Raw genomic sequence first — 27922 nt, 5'->3', positions numbered from 1 at the left:
CCCTAGCCTGGGGTCTGGCTGACACATGGAAGGTCTCAAGAAGAGAAGTGGTGGAGGGAAGAAGGAAAGAAGAGGAAGGAGAGAAGAAGAGAAGGCAGGCAGGTGGGGAGCCCCTGGAATTCGCCCCGCCCAGCCGCCGTACCATCATCACTCCGTCCAACAGGCCAGACTCAGCCCGAGGAGCTGCCTGCAGCCGCTCCATGGACCACTTCTCCACAATGGCCGAGACGTGTGGGTTGTCCACATTGAGAATCCGGAATCCCGTCAGGTTCACGCCTGAGTAGCGGTAGGGCTCCAGGTCTAAAGCATAGAGATCCTGGATAGAGAAAGGTTTGTGTAAATCAAGTCATGCACACTACTGAGAACTCAGCCCCACCTCCTACCCACTCCCTGATCAGGGCCGCCCCAGGGCCTGAGGTCACAGCTTCCTGCAGAGCCCTGCAGGAGGGGTACGGGATCTCGGGGTAGTCACAGGAGCACCCATAGGATCACTGCACCTGGAGTCTGACTCAAAACTTGGGCAACTGACCCCCCATGATAACCAGGGGATCTCAGCCTGTTTCTTCATCCACAAATGGGGTTCACTCCCCTTTCTAGGACCCAGTGAAATAGTTCACATAAAATACCCAGCCTCACATGCAGAGGAAGCTTAAGGATGCTGCTTCCTTTCAAAAGGTGAGACCTACTAGTTCTGGGTATCTTGTCACACAGAGGGAGGCTGAAGGGAGCATTTTATCCCCTAGAAGAGGGTATTTAAAAATAGTCTTTTCTGCCTAGGACTCAAAAAGTACGGCCCTCTTCTCCTGCTTTTCCCCCGATCCCAGCCAGGACCTCCCCATCCCCTGCCTCCTAGGAGCAGCCGAGCAGCGGTCAGCCTGTCTGTTGTGGGCCAGGCAGGCCCTGCCAAGGGTCCAGGAGAATAGGGTCTCAATGCAGATGAGGCTGGTCTAGCCCCGCCCTGTAGCTCTGGCTCTGGGGGCAGGGTAGGCTGGTGAAGGAAGGAGGCAGAGAGGCGAAACGGGTGGAGGGAGAAGCCAGGTGTCCCTAAGCTAGGAGAGATGGTGGCAGAGGAGGTTGCAGGTGGGAGTGAGGAACCAAGCTGAGCCCTGTCCTGTTGAAAACCACCCCAAACCTGGAAATCAGGCAGAAAGAGAGCAGCGTGTTTTTCCAACATGACAACGAAACACGGTTTACCAAGCCTACCAGGACTACTTCATTCTTCTGGAGAATGCACCTGGGTTTGACCTCATTGTCAGCTACTCATTAAAAGCTTAGACTCTGGGTTAATTTGCATAATTTTGTCAAATAGAGGAGATACTCCCCAAGGTTGTGGTTTTATTGCCTTACAGGACATTAATCCATTTTCTATCCAATCTAGAAGTCTTAGTCTGTGCCCCCCCTACCCCCACCTATAAATACCCAATTCCTCAAATGCTCCTTGAATCAGCTTTTCCATCCTACTGAAATGTTCTCTCGTTAGTGAGTTGAATCCATCTCTGACATATGTTCCTTCTATATTTGCATGAGACTCATGGTTTGGATTTTTTGAAATATATACTTGCACAGTCTAGATTGGCCCTATCCCACTAGTGGAGAAACTGAGTCTTGAGGTCACTGTCTGAGCTCCTCCTCATCTATTGTCTGTACTCTCCCACACTCTCCCCTCACTAAGCTGCCCTCCCTCTGGCCCCCAGCCTTTTTTCTCTCCTCGGTCCCCCACTTAGTCACTCCATCTGGTGCTGGGAGGGAGAGGCTGGGGACACACTTGCGCTGTGCTTGACTCTCTGTGACTGCCACCGTCATGGGGAGCATCCAGCCCCATCACAACCGTGGCTTTGGTGAAATCAACAATGACTCATGGAAAGATGATGAGTGATAAAGCCTAGAGCCCTTTCACACTGGATTGGCTTCCTCTGGTCTCTGGGCAATGTTTCTAATGGGCATTAAACTTCTCCTGTTCCTCCTGCACTCCAAAAGTGGCCTCCTTCTGGAATGCACTGTGTTGGTTTCCTGTTCAATGATTTGGGGAGTAAGGAAGGGGTTTGGAGCAGACTTAAGCCCAGGCAAGAAAGTCTGGTCCCAAGCTTGCCCAAACAAATACAGTCTTGACTCCAGGTCTGGGACAGGGAAGGGGCTAGGTGACAGCAGGAGGGAGGGGCTTCAGCAGATGGGGTCTTCCCTCTGAGATGGCTAGAGGGTGTCTCTGTGACCCCAGCGTCAATAGGGAGTGGGGGGTGGCAGTGCTCAGCCCTGCACATGGGCTCCATGGCTTCATCTTCACAGTCCTCCTGTGAAGGAGGCATTGAATAGCACTCTATTCTATTTTTATAGATGAGAAAAGAGAGTCAGAGAGGTGAGGTGACTTACCTAAGGTCACACAGCTCACACAAGTCAAAGCTGAATTTGTACCCAGGTCTGTTTCAATGGTGTGCTGCCACTGGCTCACACTGGCTAGTGAGAGCTGAATGTTAGTATTTCTTCCTAATTCTGCCTTCAGTGACATTACATGGCTAGCTTGGTATTGGCCATGGTAGGAGTATTTGTACCATGGAAATTTGCAAGCATTACAAATCAGGATTTCTGTGTTACGTCTTTTTCTCCCTTTCAGAGAGCTGGCTGTCAAACATTGACTGATGCATCATTGATTGTTACTCCAAACCCTCTGTGTTCTATGTCTCCGGTGGGTGTCCAGGACGAGATGTGCATCAGAATTGTCTTTGGGGATTTTATTTTTGTAGAGTATGAACCACACCTAGATATTCTGCTGCACAGTCTGTGGTGGAGCCTGGGGAGTCTGTGTTTTGAGAAGCCACTAATCTAAGTGATACTCATGACTGAGAAACACACACAGATGGGTCTGGGTTTAGATCAGGATGCCTCCTGAATCAGAGAAGGGCGGCAAGGAGGGGAGAGAATAAACATCCCAGGAGAGGTCTCCCTCCCTCGGCTCCTCCAGGGCGGCTCCCTGAGGCAGCCAGACACGGGCCAGACCACCTGGGCTCCAGTTTCACCCTCTCTCCTCACCTCAGTTGCCTCATCTGCAAAATGGGGTTGATAATGTCACCTACCATATAGAGTTGTCATGGAAAAGAAGTGAGTTTGTAGATGTCCCTAGAACATGTCTGGGACATATTAAACATCACGTATGTGTTTGACACATGTTTATATTTTGCCTCGTCTGGCAGCAGGTTGTGACAGCTACTGGGTATAGCCCCTAGGGCAGGCATAGGTTGGGGTCTTCCTACCTTACTCCTCTTGGCAATATCAGAACAGTCACAGTCAGTTCACATCTACTGAGCACCTACAAATCTCAGAACGGTAGGCATTGTTCAAAGTACCTTATTTGTATTAACTCATTTGATTTACACGGGCACTCTACTAGGAGGGTGCTATTATTATTTTATATTTATAATATTTTATATTTATATTTATTATAATTATTATTATTACTCCACTCTACTAGGAGGGAAAGAATTGAACCACACAGATATTAGGCCTTTTGCTCAAGTTTCCGTAACTGGGGAGTGAGAGTCAACAGCAGGCTACCCAGCTCCAGAGCCCTCCCTCTCTCTCCCCTATGATGACGCATCTCCTCCTACCCAGAGGCTCTGACCGCCCGGCCCCCAACTCATGCCCACTGTCAGGGCAGTGACCTCCAGGCAGGGACTAGAGGGATCTTTCTAAAGTATAAATCCAAGCCTGTCATTTCCACACTTCAAATACTTCCATGACTCCTTGTAGTCTTTTCAGAATACAGTACAAATTCCTTAGTACAGTTTTCCAAAGCTCTCCACCCCTCCAGCCTCACTTTCCTTCCTACCCTCTTTCATTTTTTGTCCCCGGAACACCCAACTGCGTTAGCCTCCCTTTCCCAGTCTTGCTGAACCCTGTCCCCTTCATCCTGCTTCTCATTCCTCTGTCCAACACCTTTGTATGCCTTCTATTTCCTGGCAAAAATGTCTGTCTTCTTGACCTCCCTTGGGTGAGCTATTCTCCAAGAATCAGTTCAAGCGTCACCTCTTCCAGGAAGCCTCTCCTGATTGCTCCTGTACACAGGCACAACAGAGTGGGTCAGAGGCGATTCTGCTCTTATCCTGAGACTTCTGGGCTTTCACGCCACTGGTAACAACTGCTTGTGTCTGGGTCTGTCTCCCCTATGAGCTGTGGGCTGAATATTCCTTTTACTCAAAGTGGAAAGAAGGGTCAGCCAACTGACTGGCTCCTGGGGCACTTAAACATCACCAGGAAGAGCCTGGAATGTAGCCACAAGTGTTTCACATCCTCCTCTCAGGGGGAGCTTCAAGGAATGGCAGATGAAAATACTAGGTTAGTGCAAAAGTCATTGCGACTTTTGTTATTATTTTTAATGGCACCAAGCCAATATCTTCCCCATGATGTAACTGTTATTGCCGGGAAGTGGCATTAATTGTGATTGTTTATCTATTAATTTATTATAATTCTTTTTTCATCTCCAGGCTTTTACCTACACATGACATGTAGCAGGGGCTCAGCTGGGGCTAATTAATTCGGGGTTACCTACAGACTGGAAGTTTAGGAGAGGGTTGGTAAACTGCCTCAGGTGGAGGATGAGATCTTCCCCAAACTGCCTTTCAACCAGGAGGGTCTGGGGAGCTGGAAGGATTTCGTTTTGGATAGTGGTGTTATGCAAGTTTGGGGCCAGGGCTGACCTGCTGCGGCCATGGAAGAGAAGCTGAGCTCTGCCTACAGGGGGCGCCCTCCTCACCTTTCCTTGGATGGCGTTCAGCCTCTTCTCCAATTCAGTGTTGACCTGATATCTAAGGCTTGAAAGATGCCAAAGCTTTAGACTGCCCGGGGCCTCCATGACTCGATTCACCCTCATCTAGGTAACCAAAGGCCAACCTGACTCAGTGTGAAGGGCAGCATCTCTGGCCTTGGTGGGGGCTTGGGTGCTGGTGGAAACAGCCCTTCTGGTCTCCAGAGGCAGCATTTGGTCTGTTGAGACTGACACAGAGGCTGTAGCCGATCACAGCCCAGGAGGGGGCAAGTTGGGGTGGCAGTGCCTGGGATCACCTTCCTCCCTGTCATCCCTGAGCCTGGGCTTAGCTGCAAAGTGTTGTAGGGCCCGAGGCACAGAGTGCCCCCATCCCTGTGACACGAGGACAATGACAATGGGGAGCTGGTGAAGAGGCTGTTTTGTCCAGCTCCAGTTTTTTTTTGTTGTTGTTCAGACTGCCCAGGGCCAAGACCCCAAGTGCTGTACACTGTGAACTGTGTGCAACCTTACTGCTTGGCAAAAAGTTGCGTTCTCGATGCCAAATGTTGACACACTGAATTCAGTATCGACGAGGGACCTTTTAGAAACATTCAGCATAACATAATAGACTAATTCATTAGCACCCCATGGGTCTGAATGGGTAGGAGCTGAAGCTTGGAAAACATCGCCTTAAGGAATGACAGATGAAAATATCTTCCCCATGATATAACTGTTATTGCCGGGAAGTGGCATTAATTGTGATTGCTTATCTATTAATTTATTATAATTCTTTTTTCACCTCCAGGCTTTTACCTACACATGACATGTACCAGGGGCTCAGCTGGGGCTGATTAATGCGAGGTTATCTGGGAATGGCTCAAAGCTGGTTGGAACAGATAATGGCAGCTGGGGTAATTAAAATGTCTTCTGCATGGAAGAAGCAAATTTGGAGAATTTTTTAGAGGCGAAGAGTTGGTGATGTGGGTTTCCTAAAGGGAAGGAGATAAATGCCAGATGCCACTGTGCTCCCAAATAAGCCACAACTGACCAATGGGCACAAAGAGGGAGGATCACGAGGTAGAGGTATCAGCAACAGGGCTGGAAGAGGATCCTGAAGACCGGAAGCAGGATATGACTGAGGGAGAAGACTGGGGGACACAGCTGGTGCTCTGACCGATGGGGTTCTGCTGGGAGATACTCTGGTAGACCCCGCCCCATACTTCACTGCAGAACTGTGTGTATTGCAGGGGCTGTGCCTCCCCAGAAGGGTCCATTCTTTCTGACCCTCAAATTGTGTGGGGAGGAAGGACAGTAAGCTGGAACAGCCACGGACAGAACCGGGAGTCAGGAGCCAAGGCCTCTTGTCACTGACCTGCTATGAAACTTCGGGGAGTGCCTGATGCCAGGTTTCCCCACCAGTCAATGGGGAGTGCAAACTGCCCTGCTGCTGGCCTCAAATGCGTAAAGAGAAAAATCAGAGGGCTTTCTTCTTGCTTTCTTTTTTAACGTGACAGAGTCTGGCTCTGTCCCCCAGGCTGGAGTGCAGTGGTGCAATCATAGCTCACGGCAGCCTCTAACTCCCGGGCTCAGGCAATCCTCCTACTTTAGCCTGCCTTCCAAGCAGCTGGGATACAGGTCTGCCCAACTATACCTGGCTAATATTTTTATTTTTGTAGAGATAGGGTCTCACTATGTTGCCTAGGCTGGTCTTATACTAGCCTCAAGTGATCCCCTTGCCTTGGCCTCCCAAAGAGTTGGGATTACTGGTGTGAGCCACAATGTCCAGTCCTAAAATCAGAGGGGTTTGGAACTGGTGAAGCATGGGCACTGCTGGGATTTCAGGAGGCTCCGTTTCCCATTAACCTCAATTACCATGCCTGAACCAACATGGCCAGGCATTGTGTGGAATCTGAGCTGGCCAGAGGAGGCCAGGGAACACTTGTTGTGGACTTTCCGGTAAGTTTCAGCAGAGGGCTTTGGAGCTGGACAGCTTCCTGCTGCGAAAAAATCCTTGCTCTGCCTCTTTCTTGCAGGGACTGACTTCGAGTCTCAGTTTCCACATTTCTATAAAACTGGGAGAGTCTATCTCCCTTGGAAAGTTGTTCTGAATTTTGGATGGGATGGGGTATGTTGAGCACACAGAAAGCAACAGCAGGAGTTATTTATTTAACACTTACCCAGTAATAAGTGCCAAGCATTGTTCTAAGCATTTTATGATGTCAATGCACTCTGCATAACAACCCTCTGAGGTAGTAATATTACTGTCACCATTGTATAGATGAGAAAATGAGGCACAGAGAGGTTAAGTAACTTGCCCAAGGGAGTGGAAGAGTCTCAGTTCTAACTCAGGTCAACTGGCATCAGAGCGGTTTTAACTGACTGCTCTGATGTGTTGACAATTTCACTGATTACTTTCCACATTGCATTGCAGTCATCCATCCATCTATCCGTCTGTCCGTCCATCCATCCAGACATTAATGAGCACCTACCATGTGCCAGGTTCTATTAGGGTGCTGGGGACAGAGAGGTTAACTGGGCACAGTTCTTGATTCTTATACACACGAAGGAAGCCGCCAGCTTGTGAGCTTTGTGTTGCATCCATCTACGTACACCCCTCCCACCCAAGTGCCTAGTGCAGTGCCCAGGACCTCGGAGAGCATTTGTATATGGCTGCTGGATAAATGAATCAATGAATGATTAAGAAAATGAAGAAAAATGGACACTGGCCGGGGCTAGTCTCTGTTCCCTAGAGACTTTAGCACACCACAGCTGCCCTGGGTACATCATATCCCAATTGACCATCCATTCCTCCTTTGCCTCTTCTCACCATCTCTTTCTCTGATTATCACCCACTTTCCCGGGTCCAGTTGTGGATTGGCTGAGTATCAGTCAGTGTTTCTCAATGGGGCACCATAGGCATCCGGGGCTGGATGACTCATTTCCAGAATCCTGCCCATCATGGAATGTCCAGCATCCCTGATCCCCACTCACTGATTTCCAGTCTTGGTGGCAAATAAATGACTGGCCTCCACATAGCTAAATGCTCCCAGCGTGGGGGTTGTGTCACCAGCAAGATTGCAGAAACCACCCTTGGGACAGATGACTACTTCTTGGCCAATCAGCTGAGGTATGCCCATGGGAAGAGAGAAAGAATGCTCTCTAAGGTCCTGGGCACTGAGCTAGGCACTTGGGTGGGAGGGGTGTACAGAGATGGATCCAACACGGAATACAAGATAGGGCCACCAAGCAGAAAGCCTTGGGACATTGGGAGGTTCCGGTAGAATTGGTTGTGGTCAGAGCAGGAAAAAAATCTACGTATCTCCTTCACCCACCCTGAGTACTGCCCTTGCCACCCACTCTGTATGCACAGGGCCTGTGATTAAACCCTGTCTGGGCCTTGCTCCCAGTCCCAGCTGTAAATATCCTATTAAAAGCATCTCTGCCTGGCTCAAGCCTCATTCCAAGGCCAGAGGGGGTGGGTCCTTGAGCTGGCCAAATCGCAGGGCCTGAAGCTTTGGCCTCTCAGCCCTGCAGCCTGGCTGACTTTCCAGGACAAGACTCTGGGGAAGGCACCATCCCAGTGACCCCAGTACCCTGGCCATTAATGCCATTGGCCACTGGGTTCAAGATCGAAGGTCTTAGAGAGAGGATCCTAGTGTCCCTGGGTCCAGGAGTTGCTCTTAGCACCCAAGGATCTCAGGATGGGATAGGGAGGGCTGCCATGAGTGGAGAGAAGGCTGTGGACCCCTGGAATGTGCCCCACCCACCTTCCCAGTCTTGCTCCTCTGTGCTGCTCCTAGCTCTGGACAGAGGTAGAGTTTCAGGGGTCTGGTAGCCTCATGCTAAGCCTCCATTGACTTTCCAGGAGACAGCACGGCAAGAAGAAGCCAGTTTAGGTGGTCGGAAATCCAGAAGGGATTCAGGGGAGCTGATTTCACCCTGCCTGATCTCAGTCACCAGCTTCCAGGATCCCTTTCTCCCAGCATGGCTCCTGGCAGGTCCCCAGGTCTGAGCCCTGGATCAGGAGAATCTCAGGGTGACCCCTGAGCTCTGCTGTGGACACAGGGTGCAGAGGGACGGGCTATAGGGAGCGTAAGTGCTTAATAACCAGTTCTCTGGGGGAGGGGCCCTTATTTGTAGCATTTGCTCACTTCCATTGTGTGAGCGCGTGTAAGCTCTCCCATCAATCACAGTGATTTCAAGCTACCAACATGACACCGGCTTAGGAGGAGATAATGCAATTGGCTCTCACCCGCTGGATCAAGCCAGCTCCTGCATACCACGAAGAGCTAACTTGCCTCTTGGCCTTTGCTTATGCTGTTCCTTCTGCATACAATGCCCTTCCTCTTTCTGCCTTGGTGAACTCCTATGGACCAGTTGAAGCCTAGTTCAAGATCTGCTTTTCTGTAAGACTGCCTCAAACTTCCCACCTTCCACCAGACCCTCGGAACCTAGGGGCTCCTAGGTGCTGGGTAGGGAAAGCTAGCTGGGTGCTGGAAAAATGAATGAATATGGTTAGAGGTCTGCAGGGCTGCAGTGGCTGGGTTGACACATACTGTAGGAGGTTTTTTGAAAAGCGACAGGGTGGTCAGTGAGGCTGTCACTCACCCCAGATCTAGGATGGGTGGAATAGTCTGCCCAGGGCCCCAGCAAGGTCTGAGGGTGTCTAACTGCAAGGCAGGATGGCTCAGGGTGGTGCCCTTTTGGCACAGGAATCTCTTTATTCTGCTGATCTCAGGCCACAGCTAATTATCCTAATGGGTTTAAATGGCCCTAAATGTTCTCAGAGTTTGGACAGGACCCATCTGGAGCCTGTAGGTGGGCTGGGCTAGCTGACAGTGAGTGGGCAGACTTCAGTATGAATGTGGATGGAATCCAAAGTGACAATTCCCGTGAGGCCCGAGACATGAGTGGGGAAGTGTGGGTTAGGAACCGAGGGTCATGATAATCATAGTAATGAATACTTCCAGAACTCCGCATGTACCAGGCAATGCATGTTACCTTATTAACTCATTTGGTGCTCACAGTAATCCCAGGAGGCAGAAGTCCATTTTGCAGAGGAAGAAACTGAGGCAGGGAGGTTAAGTGACTTAGCCAAGGAACCACCAGTGGTGAGCAGAGGAGCTGGTGTTCACATTCACTCCAGAATCCATGTCCTTAATTATAACATGATGCTGCCTCTCAAAAGTGGGCAGGTCACAAAGACATACTTGTGCCCTTACCTGGGGCCACCCCTGCAGCCTGAGGAAGCAAGTCCAGCTTGGGTCTCCTCTAGCTGCAGCTATTGTCTTCAGTGGGCTGGCCCAGGCTAAGCCACAGTGACCTTGATCCAAGAGAGTCCCACCCCTTTCCTGTGCCAGGACCCAGAGGTACATTACCAGAGTGGTGAAGATGAAGTGGTAGTACTCAGTCATCATGCCCATGGCCATGGCCTACGGAAAAGCAGAGTGTTAGTGATCAGCAGGGAACCTCTGAGCAGCCCTCCCCCAATCCCCACCCAGGGCTGAGAATGGGACTGGCAGTGGGTTGGGAAAGGCTGGCTGCTTGGAGTGGGGTGTCCTCTGAGACCACCTCTGAGCAGTGACAATGACTGCCTGGCAGACAGCAGTTGATTTCACACTGGAGTGTGCTGTAAAGTCACCTGGGACAGATTAAAATGCAGATTTTTGGGTCACATTCTTCAAAGATTCCAAATTCTGCAGGGCCCACGGGGTCTAGCTGCTTCTTTTGAGTAAGTGTCTCTCGGCCTGCCACACTTAAGAGAAATGCTGACGGCATCAGTCTGAGGCTGCCTTCTTAAGTGCTCTGGACGCCACTCAGCTGAGCTCCCTGTCCTGTATCCAGAGGCAGTACGTTTCCCGCCAACCCCGCTAACCCCCTGGCCCAGTCAGGCCTGAGCTGGGAGGTCTGTCTTCAGCCTCCCCAAGAAGGGCTGAGACATCCCTGCTCCCCTAATCCTGGCTGACCACAAAGCAGGCCACATGGCCACTGTGGAATTCTCACTGTCCGTCATCATGAAGTCTACATTATCTATAGTTTATGTATTTTATTAGAAGCCTATAATCTATTATACTAATGACTATAAAGCATTTTCTACAGAGTTCCTCAGAATGCCGGGCCCACAGAGGGCTCTGGGGGAAAATGTCACCGGGTCAAGTACACTTTGCCAATGCTGCCCATTCCCTCCCACCTTTGAAAAGTCATAGCCCACCTCAGCACCTTAAAGGCTCAGAGAAGTCCTGCAAGAAGCAGATTGGCTTAACTTCGTTTAAATCTGGCTTTGGCTGAGCACAGAATCTTCACTTCTAATTCCAGAAGTTTTAAAATCAGACAGACCTGGGAGTCCATTCTGGCTTCCTGACTGGATGACCTTGGGTCCATTACTTTCCCCTTGAGCCTCAGTTTCCTTACCTATAAATTGGGCACGAGAATTGTCCCTGTTTCCCAGTGTGGTGGTAAATGACGAGCTACATGGACCCGGCAGAGAGCAGCTGCTCAGTAAACCAAAGCCGTGATTGTCACCATTCCTCTGTTATGCATGCCGTGGAGGGGGAAGAGAGGCACCAGGCACAGCTGATCGGGAGGCTGAGGGTTATGGGCTTTCTGGGGAGTGTGTGTTTCCTCGACAGCAACTTGAAAGATGCCCAACGCCAGGTGTCAACTGCCTGCTGGGTGTCAGAAGAAATTCCTGATGTTTTCCTCCTTGCACTGAAGCCTCCATAATGGTATGAGACGGGGATTATGAACCCCATCTACAGAGGAGGGGAATGACTCCTGGGCCGCTTGCTCCAGGGCACACAACGTGAAAGGGCAGAAGCAGAACTCAGACCCTCAAATGAGCCTTTTAAGTGTGGCATAAAGGAGCTTCCTTTGTGGGGGAGCTGGGGATAGAGGCTGCCATTCAGGCCTGGTACCCCTGATGGGGCCCAACTGGAGGATGGGACTTGAGCCCCTCAAGGCCTTGAGAACGTCCTGGTTCAGCATGTCTCCTCCTGCACCCCTTAAATCACCTGGACCCTGAGGGTCATGTGTCAAAGCCCCACAGAATGCTACCTCCAATCACCAGAAACGCTTTCGGGGATGACATAATTGCCTTTTATACAAAGCACCAGCTCAAATCAGTGTTTTTGGTTTCAGCTGTGGCACCCTTGGAGGGGGTGGGAGGCGATTTCACTGTTTATTTTCTCAGGTGACTGGCGGAGCTTGGCGCTCCTCCCCAGCAGGCCATGCTGAGCTGTGCTTGGGAACGAAGGCCCATCCGGGACTGAGAGCCATTCTCCTCCCCCTCTTTCGCTGCAGAGCTGAGCAGATGGTACGAGAGCCTCGATAAACCTTCCAGTAATAGGAGAGTAACACCAAGTGCCGTGGGCTACGGGGAATTAGTCACTGGAAGAGGCAGTGAGGCATTCTGGGGGCTGTTCCTGAGAATCTGAGGCCTCTCTGCTTCCTGGAGTGCTCTGCTCCTGTGTGGCTATGGGCATCTCCTGGCAGCCTCTGCCTCCAACCAGCACTGAGGTGGGATGGAAACTCGCGTCTACTCAGCACTCTCCCTGTGTCAGGCCTGGCTGGGCGGATCATCCATCCTCACGCCAACTCACACAGTAAAGACTGCAGTGTCTGTTTTGCTGCTTGTGAAAATGAGGCTCAGAGAGGCAAAGTGACCACCCAAGGTCACATAGCAGGAAAGTGGCAGAGCTAGGAGTCAAACTTAGATCTGGCAGCATCACACCTGCATTTGGGAAGGGGAGGTGGGAGAAGTGGCCAGCAGCTCCCAATCATCCCTCCCGCTGGCCAGCACTCACACACCTGCTTGAGGATCTGGGCTGCCATAGTGTGGCTGCAGTCGAAGATAATGCGGAATTCCCGGCCTCGTTTCATCTCCTTGAGCAAGGGGCGCGAGTCGTCAGAGTCGACGGGGAGCTGACGGATCTTCAGGCGGATGTTGTATCTCGATGGGGCCATGATGAGCTCCTGCAGTCGGATGAGCCCTGAGGGGCCACGGAGCACAAAAGACACATGTGTACCGCATGTATCCACAGCTCCAGGCATCCACTCGGACTCGTGTGCACACACATGCCCATGGCCACAGGTCTACAGACACACACAGACAGATAGTGGCCCACAGAGACTTGTGCACGTGCATGGACAACACTGGGTATGTGTGTGCACATACAAACACATGGCTACATGCATGTGCATGTTGATATGGGCAGGAATACCCTTGGGCTTATCAACACATGTGTATATGTAGATTAAGGCCTGTGCACACACTGGTGCATGTACACACATATGTAGATTCAAAGGTAGGCACAGATAGCAAATTCTCACTGACCGCACCCATCTGCTCCTCTCTAACTTAGAATGGCTGTAAAGCCTTCAGGGCCTAAATCAGAGTTCACCCTTCTTCTTCTGTACCCATCCCCAACATTGTGAGACATGGGACGTGATTTCCCTCAACATCTCCAGCGAGCTGCTTCCAGGATATGGGCACAAAAGGCAGCTCCAGCCTCAGTGGTACTAACCTGCACCAACCACTAGACTGGGTAAGGCCAGGAGGTATTTGCGTCTCACCCTCATCCCCACTAAGGGCAGGCTGCCTTGCTAAACCTTACCCACTTTTTTCAGGTTCAGTGCAACCACCTCCTCCATGAAGCCTTCCTCTTTTGCTCTGTCCAGAAAAGATCACCCTCTCCTCCAACTCAGTGGCCTCCTCCCTCAGCACTGGCCTCCTCTGGCACCACCTCATCCTGCCACCAGCACCTTGATATCTGGGGCTGGGTTCCCACCACCTCCAGCACAGGGCCTGGCACTCAGGTGGTACTCAACAAAAGTTTCCATAATTGGATTGACTTACTGTTTTGTTTTGTTTTTTTTTTTTCCTCCCACACTGAAAAATCTATCCTCTACCTTGGTTGGCATTTTTGTAAAACCACTTAATCTGGGGACTTCCAGGGAAGACTAAATGTCACTTCCTGGAGACAAATGGCTTGCTTAGCTCTAATTAAGTTCGTTTCTGTCCCTATTTCAAGGTCCATTTTTGCTGACTTCTTTCTGCATAGCCTGGGAGCAAGCCTGCTTGCTACTGTCTATATGCTTCCCGCCCCCTCCTCCCCTCCAAAGAAGAAGCTGAGCCAGCACAGGGCCAGGTCCCAAGCGGGCCATCCCCTCTTGCCTGCTTGGCCCCTAGTCATCCCCAGGACTCAGTGTCCGGTCCTGGCCTCATAGTTCACACAGTATGTTCCACCCCTGCCCCCTACCGCCCCCCCCCGCCACTAATGGCACTTAGATTTTCCTTTGGGGAAAATCTCCTCCCTGACTCTTAGTTTCTGTGACTCAGGAGGCGTCCATCGCCAGCTCTAGGGGCAAAGCATGTGGCCCCAGCCTGGGAATAGGTATTGACTCAGAGATAGGTGCAATACCGTTGACTCCCAGAAACTGTGTTAGAGCAAATGGCACAAAAAGAGGGTAAGAAACACTCTCTTTTTCACTCAACTTCAAGTAGGGAGGTTGTAAGTCTGGGGTCCCTACGTAGACCTTGAGAAGGATTCCAACAGGACAGATGTCAGAGAGAATAAGTAGCAAAGAAGTCCTAATGATCTTCACTTCAGCCTCTGGATCAAATGGTGCCTGAAGCTAAAATTAGCTCCAAACTTTCCAGTACAGGAAACCAAATTACTCCCCCACCCCAACTTTTTTTTGCTTAAGCCAGTTTGCACTGGATTAAAGTTTGCTATCCACTGTTACTCTATCTGGAGAGTCCCCCCGACCCCACTCAGATAGCCTTCTCCAAAAGCCTTCCAGTAGAGAGTCCCAGTTTCCAAAACAATCTCTGGTACACACCCCTGAGTCTGTTCTGCAATGATTCCCATTCCTGAGGGCTGGACATCAGGAAAGCAACCTGATTGTGTCCATCATTTCACTTTGCTTTGGGGACAGAAATACATGCCTGTAACCTAAGCCTCCTAAAGTGCTTCCACACAAGATTTGCCATGACTGGGCATCATGAGGCCCCAGCCCACTGAAAACTCAAACCCATGTGCTGGAGTTGGGAGACCGCTCTGGAGTCCCAGAGTGGTCTGGATCAAACAGGTGCCCTGTGCTTCCTAATACCAGACTTGTTGGGGAGGAGGAAGAGGCTATCAGTTGACCTTCATATAGAAGGGGGAGGCCACAAGCTAGCTATCCCCAGACACACACACAGGCTATCCCCCTCCCAATGTATCCCGGAAATTCTTGATTCGGCTGAATGATGCTTCCCTTTCACACCTGTTACCCCGTGAGGTCCAGGGTGCACAGTTTGCTCCTCCCTGTTTGGTTTTGAGGCTTATGTGCAGCATCAGCAGGCACGTGGGCTTTGGGGACCCAGGCTATGAGGACTGGGACAGGCTGGATGCTGGAGCAGAGGCCACCAGGGCCTTCTTGTCAGCCAAGCACATCACCCCGTGTAATGCATGGTGACCCACATTCTCCAGCAGCAAATGTCAGCCCTCCTTCCCATCAGTGTATTCCCAGAGGAGACCAGAGGCTCCTCTCAGCCCACCCCAACAGAAGACTAGGCTCTCTTTGTTTGCCTGAGATGAGCTTTCCTTCCTGGCTGCTCCCCTAATCAATCTCTCTTAAAATATCTGCAGTGAATCATGGTTGTTGGAATCATGATTTTCACTCACAAAGCGCTTCTGCATTCATTACCCTATTTAACCATCTCCCAATCCTAGAAGGCATATAGAACAAGGATTTTCATTCCAATGTTACAGATAAAAATCCTGAGGGCCACAGAGGTTAAGTGATTAGGGAATCATAATTAGAGACCCAAAAACATTTTGGTTCCTGGGCTGAGGCCCTTTTCTTCATCCCAGGGTTTTGTTTGTTTATTTGTTTAATCCCATCCTTTCACCCTCAAGATGAGTTTGTCTTTATGCATAGAGTAGATTAGGCACAAAGCTCGTGGGGCAAACACTGGTTGCCTCCTCGATAGCCATTTCCCTTGAGGGAGATTGCAGCTGTGACCCCAATTCTTCACCTCTCCTTATAACCACACCCTTTGCCATGTAACTTTGCAGAGCCCTCCAGTTGGGCTCACCCATGTGAATTGTTTTGGCCAGTGGGATGTTGGCAGGCACCATGCAGGCAAATGGTTGAAATGGAATTGTACGTTGGGTTTGTTCTCTTGCCCCTCTGCAACTGTCATGACAATGTGCCTGGGCTATCCTGCTGGAGGATGAGAGACATGTGGAGAGCCGAGTACACCTGCCATCTCAGTCAAGCCAGCCTAGATCAACCAACAGCCAGCTGATCCCCAAGCAGGTGAGTGATCCAGGTGAGCCCAGAAAAATGACCTAGAAGTTCAAGAAATCACTGACCCTGCGGACTTGTGAGTTAAACAAATGCTTATTATTTTAAGCCACCGAGTTTTTGAGGTGGTTTGTTACACAGCATTATTACAGAAAGAAATAACAAATGCACTCCCTTCTAGCATTCTAAAATAACTGTGATTGTGTTTGGGTGACAATGCACCAGTCCCATGAAATGACTTGTGATTGGCAGGAGCCAATCAGTGGCAATTCCATTCCCATCTGACAATGTTTAGAATACTAGCCATGGACCCAGTGAGCTATACAGGATTGTCTTCTAGAAGGTTCTGAGACAGATCTTCCTCGCTGATAAGAGGCATGAGTCACATTAAGAAAAACCTCATTGGTCTGGTTATGGTGGCTCATACCTATAGTCTCAGTGCTTTGAGAGGCTAAGGCAGGAGTTTGAGACCAGCCTTGGCAATACAGCAAGACTCTGTCTCTATAATAAAATTTAAAAATTAGCAGGGCATGTGCCTGTGGTTCCAGCTACTTGGGAGGCTGAGGTGGGAGGACTGTTTGACCCCTGGAGTTCAAGGTTGCCAGGAGCCATGATTGTGCCACTGCACTACAGCCTGGGTGACAGAGTGAGACCCTGTCTCTAAAATAAATAAATAATGAAGAAGAAAAATCCCCTTGGCTCCTACCTCCTGTATGCCACCTACTGCATGCTCCGAGCTTCAGCAGCCCTACTGTGACTATGAGCTGAAGGCCAAGAGAACTGTGGCAATACTGACCCAGCACCCTGACTTTGCCAAGTTGCTAAATCAGCCGAGGAAAGGCCCATCTCCTGAATTCTTGTCAGGGAGATAACTGTCTATTGCTTGAGTCAATGTGAGTTGGGCTGTCTGTTACTTGCAGCCAAAACATCCTAATGGACACAATCTCCAAAGCAAACACAGCCAAAGCCCACTGTGCAGTACTTCCCACTCCATGGGTTTGAGGACCCATACATTGTCCTGCCCTTTGACATATCTGGATTCTGGGAGCACACTTCTTTCTATCCACTATACATCATCAAAGTTATATTATTTGACTGTCGCCAACCCTAAATCCCTAGTACACATTGTCTTCTTGACCAAACCCACTGCCCCATGGACTCTCCCATGTTTTAAATATTTGTTGAACTGAATTGAGTTGAATTTAACTGAATCAAATGGAAAATGAAGTTGAATTAAACTCTAATTAAATATTGAAGGCAAGAGTATAAGGATGAAAAAATGCAGATGTTGTTATCGTATCTCCTTTCGAGAAGTTAATTGTATTCCAGAGGAGTGGGTGCCTGCCCAGTGGTCACAGGTAATTCCAGGCCATCAGAGCAGAGAATAAAGTGACATGTACTTAATAGTACTTGTGGGTAAGAGCTGCGGACCTGAGCATCAGCTCTGACCAGTTTTGCTAGCATAGCATCCATCATCACGACAAAGCACCTTTTCCTCTGCAAAGCCACTTCCTCCACCCTCCCTCTAGACTATGTCAGTGTCTGCTCTGACCACTCTGTACCCACGACATTCTAGTTACATGTCTTCAACATTACCCTGTTCATATCCCTTTCTTCCCTTCCATTCTGGCCCCATGTCCTCTTCCAAGCACCCCTTGAATTCTGGCCTCCTTTGCTCCTGCCTGTACCAGTGCAGCCCCCTGTGATCTAGTGCTCTAGTCTCCTTGCTCTAGGCTCTCCTTCCAACCCTCCCTGTGCATTGTTCTTAGAACCACCTTCTAAAACTCTGTTTTGATTATTCTACTCCTTTGCTCAATGACACCTGGCTACTTTAAAGATAAAACCTGGACTCTGAGGCTGGACATTAGAGACATTGCATAGCCAGCTACACTCTGTTAATCTGACTTTTTCCTCCCACCTTCCATACCTGAATCCTTTCCCCTAGTCAGGCTGTCCTCTTGGTAAAGCTGCTAGGTACAGTCCAACCTAATTTTTGCTCATGCTATTCCCTACACCTGTAATTCCCTTGTGATTCCTCTCATTCACCTATCCTCAAGGCCCTGCTCCAATCGCTCCTCCTCTGGTAAGTCAGCTCAGACCAGCCAAGGCCATAGAGCTTCCTCTCCCCAAGTGGTCTGGCTCTGACTAAATGTATGTGCTGTTTCATTCTTAGCTCTGATTGCCTAGAATTACATGCGACCTCTGGGCAGGCACCCACTCTTCTATACTCAGATTAACTTTTCAAAAGAAGACAGGATAACAACATCTTCGTTTCTTCACCTGTATACTCTTTCCTTCAATATTTAATTAGGGTTTAATTCAACTTGATTTCCAATTCCATCCAATCTAATCCGATCCAATCCAATCCAACTCAGTGCAACAAACAATGAAAAACATCTACATTGTACCAGACCCTGTGTTAAATCCTGGAGGCACTGAAAGCTCCTGGCCTGGAAGCAGAAACAGACTCATCAACAGATAACCATTCACAGTGGTACATTAAGAAACAACTCCACAGTGCAGCTGAAACACTGGAGTGGCTGGGAGGTGGGCAGGGGTGCCCCTCAATGGCAGGGTCTTCGTGCTGGGGTGAATAAGCCGGGCTGGGGATCCCTGTCGGGTGCTTTGGAAATAGCAGGAACTCAATAGATGCTTGTAGAAGCCTGAGTTAAATAAACAGCTTTCCAATTGTCTTTTCTGAGGGAGTCTCTCCCTACTATTTCCAGTCCCCATTAGGAGGTAATCAAAAGCTGACATTGAATCACAGGCAGCTGAGAGCTGGAGGGTTCTTTCAAGGCTGGATGCAGCAGCTCTTGACATGTGGGCAGAGCAAGGCCAGACGGGTTAAGTGACTTGCCAAGGTCACTCTCTCTTAAGAGGCCAGGCTAAGAGATGTCTTGGGACTCAAGTCTTTGGAAATAAAGAGGAGGAGAAGAAACAGCTCCATGCTGGCTAGCAGCATGGACTTCAGGCTCAAAGAGGCCTATTAGGTGCGTGCTGGCTCTGGCACTCACTAGCTGGGTGACAGTGCACAAGGCGTGTGACCTCTTTGGGTCTCAGTTTTCTCATTTCTAATTCATCGCTCCAGGGAGTTATTATGAGATTTACATGAAATGAAATGAGATCACACTTGCACCACTTGGTTTGCAGCAGGTAAACAGTAGCCTTCTTTAGGAGATGAATCCAGAAGCATGGATGAATTCCATCTCTAGAGGACTCTCCAGGTCTGTCCCTGCCCCACACACCCTCACAAGGATGACTTGAGGATGAAGGCAGGGACTGGGCAGCGGTCAGTGCCCTCAGTGGCTCTTCTTTCCCCTCTCCCTTCCCTGCTTGCTCTTTTTGTGACTTATGGCAGACCATTAGCTCTCTGTACATACAGCTACATGGAGACGTCACCATTCATGGAGATGGCTATGTTGTCCCCTGTTTGTGTTTCCCTACAACGTAGTGCTTGCCAAGACCAAGAACTGAGTTTTGGTGCGGTGTGGTGACTCACACCTGTAATCCCAGCACTTTGGGAGGCCGAGGCGGGAGGACTGCTTGAACCCAGGAGTTAGAGATCAGCCTGGGCAATGTAGCCAGACCTTGACTCTACAAAAAGTACAAAATTAGCCAGGTGTGGTGCTGCATGCCTATAGTTCCAGCTATTTGGGAGACTGAGGTGGGAGGATCTCTTGAGCCCAGACAGTCGAGGTGACAGTGAACACCACTGCACTCTAGCCTGGGTGACAGAGTGAGTGGGTTTTGTTTATTCAAGTATCTCCAGCTCCCAGCAACGAATGAGATCCAAAGGAAAAGCCAGAGTGCGTTTGCTGGATTTGTTGGTGGTTATCTGCTAAGTGTGTGCTCTGGGCCCTCTCTAAGGGTCTGGGACTTGAGAGGCAGGGGGTATCACGTTGGAGCAAGGGTTTTCTGGAAGGCAGGGTCCAGGTTGGACTTGGAAGGCAGGGCAGGAGTGGGTCTGGTGGGTCCTACCCAGAAAAATGTGGGCAGCATTAGCTCCCACTGGCAGAGCATGTGGGACAGGTGCAGCCACATCAGGGAGCCCAGCTTTAGGCCCGCGGCTCACAGTTATAGGCCCCAGAGCCCATCTCCTCCCTCTGTCCTGGCACGATGAGACAAGAGCCTGGTGCTGACATCTGCAGGCTTGGCCCTAGCTGGGGTCGGTGGTCAAGTGGGTATGGCAGGGGCTGGTGTGTGTGTGAGCAGAGCTGGGCATGTGCAGGTGTCTCTGCGTGTGAGTGAGGGTAGAGAAGAGTGTGTGTGTGACGGGTGCAGGTGTGAGGAGGATGAGAAGAACCAACCTTCAGTGCTCACTGCATATCAGCGCTTGTCACCGTCATCTTGTAATCCCACATTTTACAGATTTACATTTTATAGGAAACTGAGGCACAAAGAGACTACACAGCCAGCAGGTGATAGAGCGGGGATTTACACCCAGGTGGTCTGGCTCCAGTGTGTATACACTTAACACTAGGCGCCATAAGCTATGTGTGTGAATGTGCAAGTGTGAGGGTGGACGTGTTTGCAGCAGATGGAAATGTGTGAATGTAAGAGCATGGGCAGGTGTGGGCGTGGCTTGCAGATGTGTGTGCTGCTGCTAGGGTGGGTGCTCAGTGCAGATTTGAACACTTGTGCTGCTAGAGAAGGAGGTGAGTGTGAGGCAGGGGTGAGGTGGGCCGGGGCTGAGTGAGATGTGAGTGTGGCTAGGGTACATGGGGTGTGAGTGGGTGCAGGGGTGAACATCAGCATAACTGAGTGGAACTGGGGTATGGAACACAGCCTCTTCCCCAGGGGCAGCTGTGCTGGACAAACAGACAAGAGCCTGATCCTGGGCCTGTGCCCTCCTCACCCGTTACACCCAGCCTAGCCAGGCCTGGCCACCCACCTGTACTGTCATCATAGACCACGGTGGCCGACCGCCACTTGAGGTACTGGACCAGATCGAGGATGGCATGGCTGAGCGAGGCATAGTCGGGGTAGAGGTTCACGTAGAAGGTGTCCTTGTTGTCCAGCGGGTGGTGCTTCCAACGCAGCTGGATGTGGGGCACTTCCAGGGCATTGCAGATGGACTGGACGGCGTTGGTGCAGGAGCCCTGTGACGGCCCGAAGATCGCCACCACGCCCAGCGCCAGCTGGTCACAGGCTGTAACAGAGGGTAGGGCAGCACAGGGGTCAGCATGGGGGCTGAGGGTATGGGGACAGTGATGCTGATGATCCTGTAAACATGTGGGAAAAACAGCAACTGGAACCGTCGGTGGGTGCACAATGGATGAGCTCTCTGAACCTCAGTTTCCTCATCCAAAAACGGGGGTTCTAACAGTCCCTGCCTTGCAAGACCACATGAAGGTGGAAAGACATGGTAGTGGGAGACTAGAGCACAGTGCCAGGGTACATCCCTTTTCCTTGGAAGTGCCCATGACAAAGAAGTGATCACCACCTTCAATGTTATTATCCTGGGATTAGCATCACCAGCTCTGTGTCAGGTCCTGTTCTGGGGGGAACTTGAGAAACAAATAGAATCAAACATCTGCTGGCTGATGATGCTTCAACTTCAACCTCCAGTCCGGCCTGTTTCCTACCCTGGACCTGTGCATCTCACCTCTTACCCAACATCACCAGTTGGATAACTGACATGCATGTCAGATCTGACATGTCCAGCACAGGATCCCCTCTTCTCCCAGCCTCCCCCACCTCAATAAACAGCAGCTCCATTGTCCCTGGACCCATATGCCAAAAGCCACGGTTCTGTCTTGATTTTTCTCATTCACTCATATCCCACACCCCAATTCATCAACAACTCCTGTGGCTTCACCTGTAGAACACATTACAACCTGATCACTTTCTGCCACTCCCAGCCCCGACTCCCATCCTGATCCAGGCCGCCATCCATCATCTTTTGCTTGGATTATTGCAGAAGCTTCCTCAGTCTTCCTCTCTCCTGTCTATTCTGCACTCAGCAGCCGGGGTGAGAATTCTGCAGTGTAAGGTAGATTATGTCGCTCCTTTGCTCCAAGGGCTCCTCAGTGCAAAAGCCAAAGTCGTAACAGTGGCCAGAGATCATGCTTGTTGCAGCTCCTCCCTTCCCTGTCCCCACCACCACTTTTCTGACTTCATCTCCCATCCTTCTTTCCCTCCCTCACAGCATTCAAGCCCCACTGGCTTCCATGATGCTCCTTGAACATGCTAAGTGCACTCCTGCCTATTTGCACGTGCTGTTCTCTCTGGCTGGAATGCTCTTCCCTCATAGAGCCTCAAGACTCCCTCCTCCTCCTCCTTGAGGCCCCTGTGTCTGTGTCTTACTAGGGAGGCCATCACTGCGCAACTTATAATCGCAATCCTTGTCCCTCCATGCCCTGTTTGTTTCCTTCCTTATTGAACGATCACTGGAAGTCTTGTCCATTGGTTGACTTTCTCCTCCCAGTAGAATGTAAGTTCCAAAGAGGCAGGGCCTTGATCTATGTAGTTTACTGCTGTATCGACAGTGCTGAATCATCATCTGAATGTTGAATGAATGCTGAATCACTGCCTTCAAACAGTTCAGGTTCTTGGGGAAGTCCAAAAACTTAGGCAGGTGAGGCAGCAGATGCTTTCTACTGGTCTGGGATGGTCGAACATCAGTGGGCACAGCAGGGCATCAAATGAGCAGACCCAGGGCAGCTGGGAGTCAAAGTGGGGATCCTGCTTAAAAGATCCATTAAAAGGGGACCTCTCAGAGTCATTCTGGGGTAGTTGGGAGAGCTCCCCAGGAGGCATTCTCCCTTTTTTTCTCAATCGTCTCCAATTTTCCTTGGGGCTTCACCCCTCTTTCCCACTGTCAACCCATTGGTGCAGAGAATGGGGCTTGCACCCAGAAAACCACTCACTGACCTTCTAGTTCACAGCCATGGGTTTAGAGGACAGTTGTGGGCCAGTCAGAGCCAGTGGGATGCCATGAGATCCACTGGACTGAGAAAGGGGCATCTCCCTCTTTAAGTGAACCTTCAAGGAACTAAGAGCTGGAGCTGCAGCAGCCGTCTTGTGCTCATACAGAAAGAGGGGTGACTGTCTGTGAACACAGTCAGTGTGGGTTGAGCAGAGCCAAGAGAGAGTCGCCAATAAGGCAAAACCCTGGACTTATAATTTGCACGAACCAAGACTTAACGCCATTTAGGTTTTGGTTTTCTGTCACTTGCAGCCATCAGAGATTCACCAACAGAGCATGAGCAAGCTCACCTACCTGTGGACAGGGGAATGACCCTACGTGCACACGTATGACATCTGATGCACACAGGAGGAGGCAGGACAGAACACTGAAGCAGGAATGAATTCACTGGATTCAGACATGTCCTGGCTGCCTCAAGGGCCTCTGGGAATGATCCACTGGGCACAGGCCTACCCCTAAGATTTGCAGGGCCCAGGGCCAGAGTGTAAGTGGAAGCCCACATGCCATATGGCTAAATAGTTACATGTTGTTAGTTAAGCTAAAAAGCTGTTAAATGAAACATGTCCTTTTCTCTTACCTTGACAAGTGGACCTTCATCACAATCTGGAAAGTTAGGTGAGAATGGAGACTTCTCCTACACAGTGACATGGAGGGAGGTGGCACCAAGACCCCATCCTCCCCCTTTCTCTTTGACTACTGGTTCCATCCTGAACCATAAGGGGCCTTGCACTCTCTGTGGACACCCCAGTCCTTATGTCCAAACACTGTCTAAAACCACTGCAAACAGCTGCCCCTTAGTCACCCCTAGGGCCTAAAAGGGCACCTTCTGGAAGTATGGCTTTCCCTCTGGAAGACAGACCCAAGGAAGAGGCCCATGCATGTCCTAGAAGTGGGCTTAGGGCCAAGTGGGCAGGAAATTTAAGGTTCTAGATACTTAGAGGGAAGTCTGGAAGGGCAGGGCACAGGCTCCTGGTGGGTATGTCCCCTGGTCCCACTGACTCCTTGTCCTGGGATGAGAGGCCAACCAGAGGAGGCAGAAGGCAAGACATCAAAGCACAGGCCCTGGGAAAGGGTCCCTCTTGCCTGGGCTTAAGGGTGGTCCAGATTGATCCAGAGATACAGGGTAGTTTTGAATCCATCAGAATATGTGATCTTGGTGTATTTTTCCTGTTGGCTCACATCCACCACTCCCACTGCCTCCTGGAAATGGGAGATATTATATAAATAAGTTATTTTTCCTGAAATCTGTACTTCTACCGGGAACACCAGACACTGCCACTTATGGGCAAGGTGAAAGATATAGCAATGTGAGGAGCTGGCTAGTTTTTGTTAGGAGTCTGCTGGAGCCCCCTGGAACACGGGGCAGAACAGCAGCAGTGCCAGCACAGAGGGCATCTCCTGAGTGACCCAGCATTCGTTGTGGCCAAGGCCAGGTGCAGGAGAGCACATACAACAGGAGGCACATCATCCTTTTGGTGCTTCTGTAGTTCTGGGACTGGGAGCCAAGTTGGGGAAGCACCATCTCGTTCTTGCTCTTATCACCTTCAAGTCAATAAGCCTTGGGTAGCCCTTGGTGTTAGCGAGTGTGTGAGACAAACCACCGTGATAATAAATGCTTTAAAAACAGGAACTCCATGTTTGCTCGTGAATTGTCAAATTTAGGACTAGTTCTTTTTTCAGTTCCCTCTCCCCAAGGAGGCCATGCTCAGACCTGCACCCTCACTGCCCATCCGTGCTATTCTTCTGCCATCTGGGGGTGTTGCTTATCTTCCCCAACCACCTTGTCCCCTTCAGATTAGGCACTTCCTGAGGAAGGAGTCCATGTGTGAGTCACTCTGCAACCATGGGAGCTGGGTACCAATATGGAAGAGATGATAACAGTGAGTGACAACAGTCCAGGGCTTGCCCAAGCCTGAGGCTGTGGGCATCCTGTAAACCCTGTAGGTTTCCCTCATAGTCTCTCCTGCCTCTGTTTTGAACCTTCTAGCTGTCCCCTGATGTCTCTGGTTTCTGTCCCACTATATTCTCTGTCTATTCTTTTTCCCGGAACACCTTCAGTTTGAAGACTTGGTTGAATGATTTGAATATCTCATTCCCTCCCACCAGCACCTCTAAGAATCTGCCTCTTAGATTTCTTTCATTGATTGATGCCTTGAAGCAGGCAGGTCCAGGCTTCCCTGCCACCGCTACCCTTACAAGGCCTGGATTCTTAGGTCATGTCCAAGGTCTGGGCATGTTGTTTGACCAAGGCAAGTGACAGTGGACCAACAGAAAGTCTGATGACGCAGAGGATTGCAAGAGTGTTCTTCAAAGAAGTGACTTTTATTTTGACACAGACTGTGAGGATTATGACAAAGTCAACTGAAATCATTGTGATAGTAAAGACCATATTGTAAGTCTGCCAATGATGATAATGGTGACAGCATTGCTGAGGGTGAAATTAATCATGTTGATGTTGTGATAGTAATGGCGGGATGGTGATGTTGATGTTGGTGTTGATGAGACTGACAATGATAAAGGCGTAGGTGCCTTCACTGTAATGGTGATAATGACGGGATGACGGGATGTCACCGTTGATGAGAGAGGAGGTGATAACAATGTTGGTGGTACTGACAGTATCAGTAGGATAGTGGCAGAGATGTTGTTGCTGACGAGACTGGGGATGATGAAGATGTTGCTGTCATGGCAGTGATGGAGGTGATGACAGTAGGGTTGGTGTTGGTGGTGCAGATATTAAGAGTGGAGGTGATACCATTGTTGCTGGTGAAAACAGTAATTGTGTTGCTGGTGTACTGGTGTTGATAGTAGAGTCAATGGTGGTGGCATGGTGATGACGACCACACTGGGTTTCATTCTGCAAGAGATGCAGTGATTAGACTTCACTCTTGCATAGCAGGAAGCATCCGTCCTAGCCTTCACTTCTTGCTTTTCCTTGGCCTCTCTCCACCTCCCCTTTCCTGTCTCCTTCATGTTCCTTCCACCCTCTGAGGACTTCCCAGCTGGGAAGAACACTGCTGCCCCACAGGGACCAGGGCAGAGCTTACAGCAACAGCAGCAGCAGCAGCAGCAGCTTTTCTTCCAGATGTTTCCAGGGCAGCAGCCAACTCTTGTTCTGGCAGCCCTGATCACACTGCAGTAATTACATTATTTGTGGCTTCAATTTTGAATCCATTTTCTGGTCATTTTACAGTAACTCAGTGGTTCGCAGTCATTGCAGGAGTCCACAGCCTGAATATCGTCCCCCCACTCCCTTTCCATGGCAATTGTAGTTATAGCAAAAATTATCCCAATCAATTTGTGTCTTAAAAGGAATTGAGCAGCCCAGAGAATAAGTGAAGGCGGAGGAGCCTGGGGAGCCCTGGGTTGATTCCAGGCCCACTCCCGTCAGCCTTGGAAGAAAACACAGACACTCTGCACTGCTGCTGCTTCTGGCGCTGCCTGGAAGTCACTCATCTTTTAATTTTCCACAAAACATGGAAAGATAAAGACAATAAGTGAAAGTCCCTTTTAACAGGGAAAGTCCCCCTGGGCCTCACGTGGAAGGAAGGACTAATTCAAGCGGGGCTGGCAGGGAAGGTGGTGCCAGGCTTTGTGCCTCTGAGTCCCCTCCCTGCACAGGGCCCGAGGTGGCTGGATCCAGCTGGAGGGGAAGAAAGCAATGAGGAGGACTTCTGTCTAGGGAAAATGAATTATTGCCGGATTAATTAGAATTTGCCCCAAGCCCCAAGTTTCTTGGAAGAATCCTAAAGATGCCTCCAGAGAATGCAGTTTAAAAAACCAAAGATCAAAAGAAAAAATAAAGATCACGGGAACATGCGGCTCCCTGAGGGACGGAGGGTGCCCAAACGGGAGTGTGATCCAACAGCAGGAATGTGCCAAGGTGTGACAGTGGTGTTGCCAGTCACAGCAGAGGGATGGCGTCTGTCTTAGGCATGTCATCTCAGGGACATTGAGGATTGCAGAAAGATGGCACTTAATTATTTTATTGAGATATAAAATATAGTAAAGTGCATTAACGGTAAGCACAGGACAGTTATGAATTTTCACACAGAATTTCATTCATACATCATGCACTCATGTGTGCTACACTATCTCAGTCAAGCTAGAAAGCATTTCCAACACCTAAGAAAGGTCTCTCTTGCTCTTTCTCAGTCAATATCCACTCACTGCACACTACTCCCTCCCCTGGAGGAAACCTCTTTTCTTTCATTCAATGCTGTATCTGTGAGGTTCATCTATGATGTTGAGTGGAGAAAGTTTATTCTTTTTTTAATTGCTGATTAAAATTCCACTGTATAATTATATCCCAATCTATCCATTCTCCTATTGATGGACTTTTAATTTACTTCTAACTTTTGGTTATTATCATTAAAGTGGCTAGAAACATCCTCACAGGCATATGTAGATACTGCCAAACAGATCTCCTAAGAAATGGAAGGTTTTACTCCCATCAGAATTGTATAGAAAAAAATAAGCCCAAACCCCTACCTCCCACCATACACAGAAAATCAATGTGAGATAGATCACAGAACTCACTATGAAAGACAAAACAACAGCACTTCTAAGAAAAAAAAAATGAGAGAGTATCTTCATAACCTTAGGATAGACAAAGGCTTCTCAAACAACACAAAAGACATTAACCATAATGGAAAATATTGATAAATTGGACTTCTTTAAATTAAGAACTTTGCTCCTCAAAAGAAACTGTTAAGAGAATGTAAAAGGAAGCCCACATGTAATGGATATATGCAATAGAGATATCTCTCCAACAAAGGATATAAGAATATACAAATCAAGAATACAGGGGCCGGTCACGGTGTCTCATGCTTGTAATTACCAGCACTTTGGGAGGCCGAGGCGGGTGGATCACGAGGTCAGGAGATCGATACCATCCTGGCTAACGTGGTGAAACCCTGCCTCTACTAAAAATACAAAAAATTAGCCCAGCATGGTGGCGGGCACCTGTA

General features: G+C 49.7%; 1 protein-coding gene across 3 annotated transcripts in view; it reads right to left on the bottom strand.

Moving 5' to 3' along the window:
* Nucleotides 1-27922, bottom strand: part of GRIK3 (glutamate receptor, ionotropic, kainate 3) — a 233117-nt gene that overhangs the window by 58092 nt on the left and 147103 nt on the right. For all 3 annotated transcript variants that reach the window (XM_011955294.1, XM_011955296.1, XM_011955295.1), the window contains exons 3-6: nt 20919-21176; nt 12542-12723; nt 10114-10167; nt 143-316 (exon numbers count right to left, since the gene is read on the bottom strand). In XM_011955294.1, the coding sequence (XP_011810684.1) occupies nt 143-316; nt 10114-10167; nt 12542-12723; nt 20919-21176 (668 nt within the window). The remainder of the gene's footprint in view (nt 1-142; nt 317-10113; nt 10168-12541; nt 12724-20918; nt 21177-27922) is intronic.

This window comes from Colobus angolensis, unplaced genomic scaffold (assembly GCF_000951035.1).
Source record: "Colobus angolensis palliatus isolate OR3802 unplaced genomic scaffold, Cang.pa_1.0 Scaffold4, whole genome shotgun sequence".
Classification (NCBI taxonomy): domain Eukaryota; kingdom Metazoa; phylum Chordata; class Mammalia; order Primates; family Cercopithecidae; genus Colobus; species Colobus angolensis.
Note: the sequence above shows the minus strand (reverse complement) of the source record. Positions and strands in the feature narration are given on the sequence as shown.